At 42.3% G+C, this 11,752-nt stretch overlaps 1 protein-coding gene across 1 annotated transcript in view; it reads right to left on the bottom strand.

Moving 5' to 3' along the window:
- Positions 1-9,956: 9,956 nt before the first annotated feature.
- The window catches only part of birc6 (baculoviral IAP repeat containing 6), a 137,552-nt gene continuing 135,756 nt past the window's right edge, over positions 9,957-11,752 (bottom strand). Inside the window, exon 72 of the mRNA XM_046071381.1 lies at positions 9,957-11,199. Within this exon, the coding sequence (XP_045927337.1) occupies positions 11,020-11,199 (180 nt within the window). The 3' untranslated portion in view covers positions 9,957-11,019. The remainder of the gene's footprint in view (positions 11,200-11,752) is intronic.

The following is an 11,752-nucleotide window of genomic DNA, read 5'->3' as shown; positions in this document are numbered from 1 at the left end:
GGAATTGGGTCAAAATATTAGCCCTATAACCCAGAAAATGGTTACTCTCTGAAAAAATAACCCATAATTTTAACCCAACACAACTAACCCAGAAAATGAGTTTTTAGTGTGTAGTTGAGCATTGCTTCCTTGTTTTCTGTTATATTTAGTCACATTCCTTGTGTATTGTCTGTACCTTTACTTCCTTTTTTATTTTGTAATGTTGGTGATTGGTGTTTTTGTCTAGCTTTGTTTCCTGTCTACCTTGATTCCTAATGTGTCTCACCTGTGCTTGCTTGTGTGTGTGCGGTGTGCCCTTGTATATATTGCCCTCACTTGTGTTCAGTCCTTGTGGTGTTGTCATCGTCTATAGTGAGCATTCTGTCCGAGCTTGTTTCCTCATCACTGGATTCTTCCCCGTTTGGATTTCCCTGTGTTTTGGATTACCCTGTTCTCCGTGTCTTGGTTCAGTGATTTGGATTGTTTCTGCCGTTTGGATTTGGACTGGATTATTTCTTTTGGATCATCTGCCTTGTTTGGACTATGTTTCGTTGGTGGTATGTTACTTTTGTTTGGACTTGTTTAGTTTTAATAAACCCCCTGAAAAGCAGACTTCTTGCCCATGTCTGCATTTTGGGTCCACATTCAGTATTCCTGCGTCAGCACTCAGCCTTTGTGATAAGCTTCTCCATCTCTCAGTCGCTGTAACTAACGTGAGATAGTAAAGTTTGTTACTGAAAAACTGACAGGCGAGCTAAAGCTGATGTACCACGTCGGCTAAATGCAGTACGAGCACATGCCTGGTTGCAATCTTAAAACTGCACTGCTAGTGGCTGCTGAAAACTGCATAATGCCCCTTTAACACCACTTTTGGAAATGTTTCTGGAGGCATTTCAGAAAGGCAGTTTACCACCCTCTTTGAATAATGCTTTAATTATTTTACTGACAAAACCAGGTAAATTCTCAAACAAAAGTGAGAATTTGAGACCCAGATCGTTAAATTCTGACCTTAAGATAATGTGTAAACTTTTAGCAAAAAGGTTGCAAACACTACTGCCAAATATAACTAATAGAAATCAAAATGTATTGATAATGGGAAGGTTTGTAATGTAAGAATGGTACTGAATATTATTCATACTAATGTCAGATGCAGCACTCCTATCATTAGATGCTGAAAAGGCCTTTGATAGGGTGAAATGGATTTATCTTCTCAATATTATAGAAAGATTTGGAAGTGGAAATTATTTCATAAAATGTAATATATAAAAATTCTACTGCATAAATCTTGACAAAACAAAACAAGTAAAGGATGATGACAAGGCCACCCACTCCCTCCCTTATTTTTTTTTAACACCTCTCGCAGTCAGAGTACAACAATAAAAAAAAAAAAAAATCGTAGTAGAGCCGACAAAACACAGAATATCCTTGTAGGCTTCAGGTTGGGGCTGTGCTGAGCTGCCTCTGGGAGGGGTGGGGTGGGGCCTGTGGTTTGGGGCATTGGATCTGGGGCTGACCTACCCTAGGGCTGGGCAGAGGGACCTGGCATGCTATTGCCTAGGGGTGATGAGGGACGGGGCTGAATGCTAGGGCCAGTCTGGAACCTGGAGGAGGACCTATTGTTGTGTACCAACAGTGTGGATTTGTGCATTTTATATTAAATAAATTTGGACTACTCCCAATTCCTCTTCTCTCCCTGGGAGAAAGAAAGAAGGGGGGTTTGAAATTTTCCCTCTCTAAGTGCTGTCTCTGGGCAGTCTGCTCATAAAACTGGCACCTTTTAATGCCGCAGACAGATAACGCAGTGCTTGACTATTAAACTGACAAAAGGAACATGGACCAGCGGTTAGCGTTTTCCTGAACAGCCTATCAGAACTCTTCTTAAAGAATGGGCAGGAAACCCTTAACTGCCCCCCCATACATGTAACCGTGGCAACTGACCTTCCTCGTTGTTTAATCACCTCACATCAAAGAGATACTCCTTGTCACGCCCAGGTGTGAGAAAATCCAGGACACCAGGGACAGCCCTGAACTTCTTTACGTAAACAAAGTTTCTCTTCTACCATTTTTATCCAAAACTATCGAACAGGAAGTCTTCAAACAGGTCTCAGAATTCCTCTCATATTTGGTTTCAAGAGTGGCCACTCTACTAAAACGGCTCTTTTGTCTGTAACAGAAGCCCTAATGTCAGCTAAAGCTGCAGCCCAATCCTCAGTTCTTATCCTGCTTGACCTATCAGCTGCTTTTGACACAGTCAATCACAGGATCCTGCTATCAGCACTCTCATCAATGGGCATCTCGAGTAAAGCACTCCTGTGGTTTGAATCCTACTTCTCAGGGTGTTCCTACAATGTTTTGTGGCAAGGACAATTATCCTCCTTCCACTGCCTCTCCACAGGGGTACCCCAAGGCTCAGTGCTAGGGCTCCTTCTCTTCTCAATTTACACCACCTCACTGGGGCCGATCATTCACTCACACGGCTTCTCTTACCACTGCTACGCAGACGATACGCAACTCTACCTATCATTCTTCTCACCTACAAAGCTCTTAATGGTCAGGTACCATCTTATCTTAAAGAGCTCATACTACCTTACTACCCCACCAGAGCACTGCACACCCAGAATGCAGGGTTACTTGTGGTTACTAGAGTCTCCAAAAGTAGAATGGGAGCCAGAGCGTTCAGCTATCAAGCTCCTCTCCTGTGGAACCAGGTTCCAGGTTGGGTTCGGGAGGCAGACACCATCTCCACATTTAAAAGTAGGCTTAAGACTTTCCTCTTTGATAAAGTTTATAGTTAGGGCTGGCTCAACAGTCTCAAACCGCTGGAGCATAGAACAGAAATCGTCAGCAGTGGCCTAAAAACTCTAGAGGACATTGCATTGTCCACTGGACGAGAGGGACGGTCTTGCAGAACAGGTCCCCAGTCCCTCCGCTGAAGCAATAGTCACCGCTGCTGCAGCTGGTGGTACGTTGGTCACCATGAACCCACGTTGCAGGAACGTCGTCACCAGAGTCCTGCAGGTGGCGTCGTCCTTCACTATGGACGATAACTCAGCATAGTCCCAAACACGTCCTTTCTTTACCCACTGCTGCTGTAATTCCCTGGCTCGCTGTAGCTCGGCATTCCGCTCCTCTGGGGTACAGTCTTTCATGCAGACCCAGGTCAGGTGAGTGGGGAGATGCTCCTGGGAAGTTTTGCATATCAGGCAGCAGATTGGGTTCCTCACCACTGAGGCAGATTCCCTTGAGGAGAAATCAGAGGTCACAGGTCAGAACTTGCCAAAGTGGGGGAAATAAGGTAAGCTGTCTCTTTGCAGGTCAGCTAATCTGATCTAAATGCAGCATATGAGAACTTACATTTTTAGGGGCTTTGGACTTTTCCTAGCCAAAAATCCCTCTGCGAAGGCCTTTTTGTTACTCTCCTCAGTCCACTGAGGCAGCTTCCAAGAGATTCTTGGATTCTAGGCCTTCTTTCTGCTGTAAAACCAGCTAGAATGTATCTTGATTGGAGTAGACTGCTGGGGGATTTCCCTTAATGCACTGAGCTCCTTTCTCTTCTTTCTCTACCTCTGAATGCAACCTCATCCCGTTAATGCATGTTACTAACTCGACGTCTTCCCTTTCCCATAGTCTTGTGCTTTCTCGTCCCTCTCCTCTCTCCTCCTATCACTTCCTGCAGGTGTTTCTGGCTCTGGAGCTGTGAAGTCTGGATCTGTGGTTGCGGGTCACCTGCTGCCTCCACGTTCCTGCTCGACACCCTCTGCTACAATTATTGTTGCTAGTCCTATTGTTGTTGTTGTTGTTCTTCTTCTTATTATTATTATTATCATCTTTAACATTTTGATTATTATCATTAACACTACTATAAATATCTGTACCATTATTCATTCAGTCTATAGCAATACTACTTTGCCTCTGTCGCCTAGTGCTGCTCTTGGTGGGATTTTTGGGCTTCTGTAAATAACATCACAGAGTGCGTTCTAGACCTGCTCTTTTATGAAAAGCGTACTGAGATAACTGTTGTTGTGATTTGGTGCTATAAAATTAATTAAATTGAACTACGCTCCTCCAACGAACACCGCCTGGCTCTGCCATCCCTTCACACAAAGCAATCCCAGTCCCGGCTGTTCTCATCTGTGACACCACAATGGTGGAACGAGCTACCACACGTCATCAGAGCAGGGGTGTCCCTCTCTAACTTCAAGAAGCTCTTGAAAACTCATCTCTTCTGTGAAAACTTCCTCTTATTACACCGCTCCTAACCTCTAACATGCACTTCTTGTGCTCTTCTCCTTCTATCCCTTTACAATTATCTTGTATTGATCGCACTTTTTTGTTAACTCCTTTCCCTAGGTATTTACCCCATTGATGCAAAACGTGCTATTAGCTTTTACTAGTATTTATTGCCCCCGCGACCCTGTACTCAGGATAAACGGTTGACGATGGATGGATGGAGTATTTATTGCTCTTACTAGTATGTAGATCTCATGCTGTATTTGATGCTCTGTTGATGCTTGTATGTTGTTCCTCAAATGTAAGTCACTTTGGACAAAAGCGCCTGCCAAATGAGTAAATGTAATGTGATGTAAATATAATGACCAGCAGACATGTTAACCCAGTGCAAGGGGAACTCACAGTCAGTGGGCAATGGGCAATTTTATCCCACACGCAGGATGCTAAGCCAGACCATCAGAACGAAACACAACAAAAGGAAAAGAAAACCACCAAGACAGTGACTCACTAAGTTACCTGCAGCCAAAACACAACTCTATACAGTAGTTGCATTCATATCATTTTGTATACATGTATGTATAAAAGATAATAGAAATCAATAGATAAGATAATAAGACAATAGAAACACGGCTATGTTAGCCTCCCCCTAACGTTACATGGGGCTCTCCTCGTAACAGCGGTCGCCACCTGCTACGCTGCGGCTAGAAGCCGCCCTGACCAGCGTGCTAGCTCTTCACGTGGAGGACAAAAGCATAACACACCTGCAGCTCACCAGCAGGTGTCTGCTATCATCTAATTATCACGAGCACAGGCTTCATATCCCCTCGATATGTAGGCTTAGTAGGTCCTATGAAATAAATAAACGAAAACTATGACATTCATTTTAGTTTTAGTTAGTTTTGCAAACCTACAACAAGTTTTAGTTAGTTATCGTTTTTTGGAAAACCTCGTTTTTATTAAAGTCCTTTCGCTTTCGGAGGGTCATGGGGTGCCCTGGACCTATTGTATGTAAAGTTGTACTAGTAACTCTTACTGTCAGATGAATGTGGTACAATATTTCCCACTAAAATGTAGTGATAGAAGTATAAAGGATTGGATTACTGTAACGCACTTCTCATCGGGATCCCTAACAAGAGTCTGCAGAGACTGCAGTATATTCAGAACAGTGAAGCAAGGATCCTGATGAGAGTGCGTAAGTACGACCACATCACACCCATTCTCCATTCACTCCACTGGCTTCCTGTTTCTGCTAGGATTGAATACAAGGTCTCCCTTCTCACCCACCAGTGCATCTATGGAAATGCCCCCTTGCTACCTGAAAGAGCTACCCACCCCTCTAACTACAACACAATCCATCCGTTCAACAAACTCAAACCGCCTCCTTCCCCCCAGGACTAAGCTCAGGACCATGGGTAATCGAGCTTTCTGTTCTGCCACTCCTCAGACTACTGAGACATTTCTTTTTAGCAGAAAGTATGAGTTTTAATTAACCCTGCAAGTTGTTGCATTATCTATTTGTATTTTATATTGATGTTGATTGCTTTTATGATCTTAATTGTAGCACTTTGAGATTTGCTTCAAATGTAAAGTGCATTACAAACAAAATTTATTATCCATCCATCCATCTTCATCCGCTTATCCGGGGTCAAGTCGCGAGGAAAATGTATTATTACTATTATTATTATTATTATAAAGGAGCATCAAATTGCAGTATTCATGTAATGTGCTCGAGTTACGTTAACCAGTAAAATAGTGTTGTCAAATTATAAACTGTGTGTCAGAGTCAGACAGGACCACTTACAGAGTTCTTCCCAGTTGAAATGCTTCTGAAATGGTCCCGTCACTTTTAGTCATAGGAGATACATTTTTGGTGCAGGCATCAGTGTTGTTCTTCCGACTTCGGTGTGTTTATGTGCTTTTAAGTCAGAATGTAAAAACAGCATGTATTCTACTACAAAGATGTGTTGCTTGTGTCACTTTTGTTGCCAGCGATTTAGACAGATTAATGGCTGTGTGTTATTTTGAGGGGACAGCAAATTTATTCTGTTACACAAGATGTTAATGGCTCTTTGGTGGAGTAGAGAGTCAAGACTGAGGAAGGTGATTTTTGATGTTTGGAATAATTAGTAAAGGGGGGCACGGTAGCCATGGCTACCCTGTGTGGGGGCAGTTAGCGTCTCTTGACCTTTATTCAAAAGGGTTCTGATAGGCTGGTTTCGGCTGAAATTAGTCTCTGGGAAGTGTCGGGGTGACACCTTTATGGTCACTTAGGTCCTCACAGCCTGGTTCAGGTTGAGGTTAGTCTCTGTGTAACGTTAATATTGTCATTTTAATAGTCATGCATAGAGTCTGTTATCTCTACATTACCGGAGGTGGTAGGTTTTATGGCTGAAACTGCCCAAGCAGCACTTGGGAGTGGAGCACGCCTTTCACCCCCTCCTTTGGGATACTTCGGCTGTCTGTTGAGGGTGGATATCCCCCCCCCAGATCCTTTGGGATCTCCCAATTTATTTGTGATATAAAATAATCAAACACACACTGGCTTGTTCACTACACATTCCTCAGAGACTTTGGTCCATGTTGACATGATAGCGTCACGCAGTTGCTGCTGATTTGTCGGCTGCACACCCATAATGTCAATCTCCCTTTCCATCACATCCCAAAGGGGCTTTATTGGATTGAGATCTGGTGACTGTGGAGGCCACTGGAGTTCAGTGAACTCATTGTCATGTTAAAGAAACCAGTATGAGATGATTTGAGCTTTGTGACATGGTGCATTATCCTGCTGGAAGCAGCCATCAGAAGATGGTACACTGTGGTCATAAAGGGATGGACATGGTCAGCAACAAAACTCAGGGAGGCTGTTGCGTTTAAACAATGCTCAACTGATGATAAGTGGCCCAAAGTATGCCAAGAAAATATCCCCCACACTATTACACCACCAGCAGCAGTCTGAACCGTTGATACAAGGCAGGACGGATCCATGCTTTCATGTCGTTTATGTCAAAATCTGACCCTACTATCTGAATGGCGCAGCTGAAATCGAGACTCATCAGACCAGGCAACGTTTTTTCCAATCTTCTATTTTCCAGTTTTGGTGAGCCTGTGTGAACTGTAGCCTCAGTTTCCTGTTCTTAGCTGACAGGAGTGGCCCCTGGTGTGGCCTTCTGCTCCTGTAGCCCATCTGCTTCAAGGTTCTACGTGTTGTGCGTTCAGAGATGGTATTCTGCATACCTCGGTTGTAACAAGTGGTTATTTGAGGTACCGTTGCCTTTCTGTCATCTCGAACCAGTCTGCCCATTCTCCTCTGACCTCTGACATCAACAAGGCATTTTCGTCCACACAACTGCTGCTCACTGGATGTTTTCTCACTGGAGATTTGGACCATTCTCTGTAAACCCTAGAGATGGTTGTGCATGAAAATCCCAGTAGATCAGCAGTTTCTGAAATACTCAGACCAGCCCGTCTGGCACCAACAACCATGCCACCTTCAAATTCACTTAAATCCCCTTTCTTCCCCATTCAGATGCTCAGTTTGAACTTCAGCAAGTTGTCTTGACCACGTCTACATGCCTTAATGCATTGAGTTGCTGCCATGTGACTGGCTGATTAGCTATTTGTGTTAAGTATGTTAAGCCTGAGATGAGGGAAACTCTGAGTTTTCCATTTCAGAGAGCGAGATCAGATAAACCTCAGATCAGTAACTCTGGCAACTGATGCTTTGAACCTAACAGGATTAGTTGGAAAACGGTCAGTTTCTCTCTGACTCCTCCCCTCCTGCAGAGCCTGAGGCGGCTGTCTGACACACAGTTTCATTTCCTCATTCATTCTGTCTATCAAAGCACATATCTGAACGCATTTACATCTTTTTAAACTTTGAAATAACGGTTAGATAGGCTATTAGTTTTTCACCCAAACATGACCACTTTTACGATCAATATGTCATGGATGTAAGGACAGATCTCCGCACATCGAGGATTTATCCTCAGCACAGAATAAAATCTATGTCCGTGTTTAGGTAGAACACTGTGACAGTTGCACTGAAAACACTTACTGTGAGCTACATTAGGCTACTGCAGTAATCACTGTTTAATATGTAACCTATAAAACTGATCAATGAACAGTAATCTTTCATATTGTAGTTGCACTGACTGGAACATTCCTATCGTAGTTATGTTGGAGATGGTGGGAATATTTCTGAGTGAGGATGACTGAGGTGCAGCTGAAACAAATAGGCCTAAATGTAGTTTAAAAGTGAGTTTTTCATTATTAGCTGCAGATAGTCTGAATGTGTTTTGACAGTATTAAAATATGAAATGAGCAAGATTTTATTAATGTAAAATAGACGCACACATTTTCTGCTGCAAAAAAATAATTAATAGTCCAACCTGCTGGGTGTGACTGACTTTACAATCACATGTTCATGAGTAAACTTGTCTTATATTTGATCTATATATTTTCATAATCAGGTAGCCGATTGCCACCGGCATTTTGTCCCGTCGGGCTTAATAAATGTAGCCTTCCTTTAAGCTCAGAGTTTGTTAAGCCTGCTTTCTGAAACAGGGCCCAGGTGTACCCAATAAAGTGGCCGGTGAGTGTATATGCAATATGTGATTTTGCATTTTTACATTATTTAAAGGTGTCTAACCATCAACCATGTTTCCACGTGTATGATGTCAATAACTCAGCCACTGGTTTGCCAATATTTTCTCCGAATTTTTCCGACTCCACATGAATGCACAGACAGCCACCAGTCTTGTTCATCCATTGACATTTTATAGACATGGAAGGTCCTCCAATGCACTGACCTGGGGTATGGAGGGAGGGGGGGGTTGTCGTACCTAAAAGAGATCGTCCGCCGAAAACTGATGTGCCGTCTGCTGGAGCTGTATTGCCCAGTCTCTTCAATCACTTTCTGGCAAGTGAAATAGCCTACTGCATTTTATGGGTTGTATTGGCCATTTAAAGGTATTTTAACAGGTAAAAAAAAGAGTGGATTGGTTGGTAGGCCTACACAGCAAGTAAAATAATGCAGAGTCATAAGGATAATTGAAAAATTGTCTTCATTTTATATGTAAGTTGGCAGTAAGTCATGTTAATTAGGCTACAGCCCGTTTTCCAAATATAAACAAACATATTACACATATCAGGGATGATATTCTGGCTCGTCCATCTTTAAGTTCAGTCTATGTTGGATGGCTTACTAGAAATTTGGTACAAACTTTCCTATTCCCCTCAGGAAGGACTCCATCAGGTCAAATTTTCAGTTCATGTTTAACACTTTTATAGGTTTATGACCAAGTACCTGCAAATTTTTTAGTTCGGCTACAGACTAAGATTTTTTACTTTTATATTCATGTTTGCTTTAGTCATGAATATTTGATGTTACAGAAAAAGAAATACTTTAAAACGAACAGCTGAATTTCACAAGTTCAGGCATTTTTTCTGGGGTTGGACATTCGGAAAATAAAATTGTAACCTTCTTACTACAATAGCATTAAAAAAACAACAAATAAACCCAAAAATTTACTTAAAAGTAGAATGCATGGAAAATGACAAATTACGTGTTTTTTTCTTCAATCCCTTGACCAACAATCAAAGTATTAAATGCAGTCCCTTTCTCACAGTGACACGTCATTATTTTTCTAACTGAAAGCTTTGCTCAGGTGTCACTGTCTCATCAGGACTTCCTCTCTCGCTTTCGCACTGAGGTGACGGCTAAAAGAAGCATTTGCACAATCAAACCATACTTTCAAGCTCCATTTAATGTCCTAGCAAAAGGAGTATGTGACTGTTCTAAGGAGTGAGTAAAATAGAAAGTGCATTTTTGTTCACTGGAGTTCAACATAATAAAAAAAGATCAAAGCAGTTTTTATGTCAGACGGAGCAGAATTATTAATTTTGTAGAAATAGCAAAGAAATCAGTAAAGGTACTCTGTTGGAGTATTTGGTGGTATGGTGTAGATCAAAGGCACATCACAGCTTTGTATCTCACTGGGGATTGTTGCACACGCACAGAAAACACACATACACATGCACAAGCCTTCAAAATACATTTCCCATGTTGCTCTGACACAGTCTTATGATCTACAGTCACGTTAATGGAAAACAGTCATGGAGAAGTTCTTAGAGGCAACAAATGTTGATCCAGAGCATGGAGCTTTTTAATTTAGAGCCTGTAAAAGGGATAACATAGCATTTAAGAATGTCCATCTCAGCCTTTATTGAAGTGGATGTGATCCTAGAGAAAGGAAATGAAGCAGCGGATGATCAGAGGGGCTTTTTATCTCAGATTCTGTAATCTGTGTGTATTCTTTTTCTCTCATTGTTTTAAATAGTATCCTTAAAGAATGACCAATATATCCTTGGTTACAGCTGTTCTCCCTCTAACAGTCCAAAAAAAAAAAGGAAATTAACATTCAGTAAACATTCTTCTCTAAAGGTAGTTTCCCTTATATAATCTGTAATTTTCCTCTGCCATTATGTATACATAAACAAGTTTAATAACATACCAATCAGTGGTTATTTCACAATTGGAAAAAAGCACAAAATGTTTACACTCTTTTACAGGTAAATAAAAGTTTTTGTCAACTGTTTTCAATAAGGGTGTAGCATAGTTCAGAGTTCATCTCATTGCGTTCTGGTTCCCCGCGTCACTTCGTTCTCTGCTATGTTGCTATTAGATCTTTACATACAAATATTGACAAAGTGGAGGCTTGTGCTCTGAAGCCATCAAGTCTTTTTGAGAGTAATTATCATAAGGAGGAGGGGTGGAGATGCTGGGAGGGGAGGGGGGTGAGGGGCAGAGACTCATAGCTGGCCCTCGCTGCTGTGGCTGTCCTGACTGCCACACGGCTTCTCTGCATCCTGACTGGGCAGCTCTTTGAGGATGAGGGCAGTGCTCCTCTCTGAGAACTCGTCGCCGTCGGGCTCCAGACCTTCGGGGCAGGGGAGCTTCAGAAGTTCCTCTCTGAGCTGAGCTGTGTGTCTCTGCAGGGAGAACACAATGGAGAAGTCTGGTGTTAATCCATATTTTCAACAAATCCCATCAAAAGACCAAAACCAACAATGCGTTAGTCAGGCTCTAAATACTTTCTAACCATTAATGCACACATTTGGTGCTCCAGTCGGTGTTTCCAGCAGCACCACAGTGTATATGGGATTTATTCAAAATAAACTACAGTGTGTGGTCAGCCGGTGTAAGCAGAATGAGGATAAAGAAACATCCTTTTACTTTCAAACATGGAGGCTAAATGACAAGAATCCAGAGTCCTGTCTTCAGTGGCCTTCAGCTGTGGGACAACAGCTGGCTGTGCTCAGACCTCTGATCAGTGGAGCTAGATTATATACAGTTAACTGTGTGCATTTACTGCCAGAGACACTGGAGACACTCACAGTTGGTGGGTGTTTGTTATTGTGTTTAAGTTTGTATCTAGGAATGCCCGCTGTCCCCTGAAACCAATTCAGTGTTTGTTTATCAGAAGGAAACGAGGGGCCAAACACAAACTGTGCTTACATGCACTGAAGTAACCTGCTAAACCTG

This window comes from Micropterus dolomieu, linkage group LG15 (genome assembly GCF_021292245.1).
Source record: "Micropterus dolomieu isolate WLL.071019.BEF.003 ecotype Adirondacks linkage group LG15, ASM2129224v1, whole genome shotgun sequence".
In the NCBI taxonomy this organism is placed as follows: domain Eukaryota; kingdom Metazoa; phylum Chordata; class Actinopteri; order Centrarchiformes; family Centrarchidae; genus Micropterus; species Micropterus dolomieu.
The sequence above is the reverse complement of the archived record's forward strand: the minus strand, read 5'-3'. Positions and strand labels throughout refer to the sequence as shown.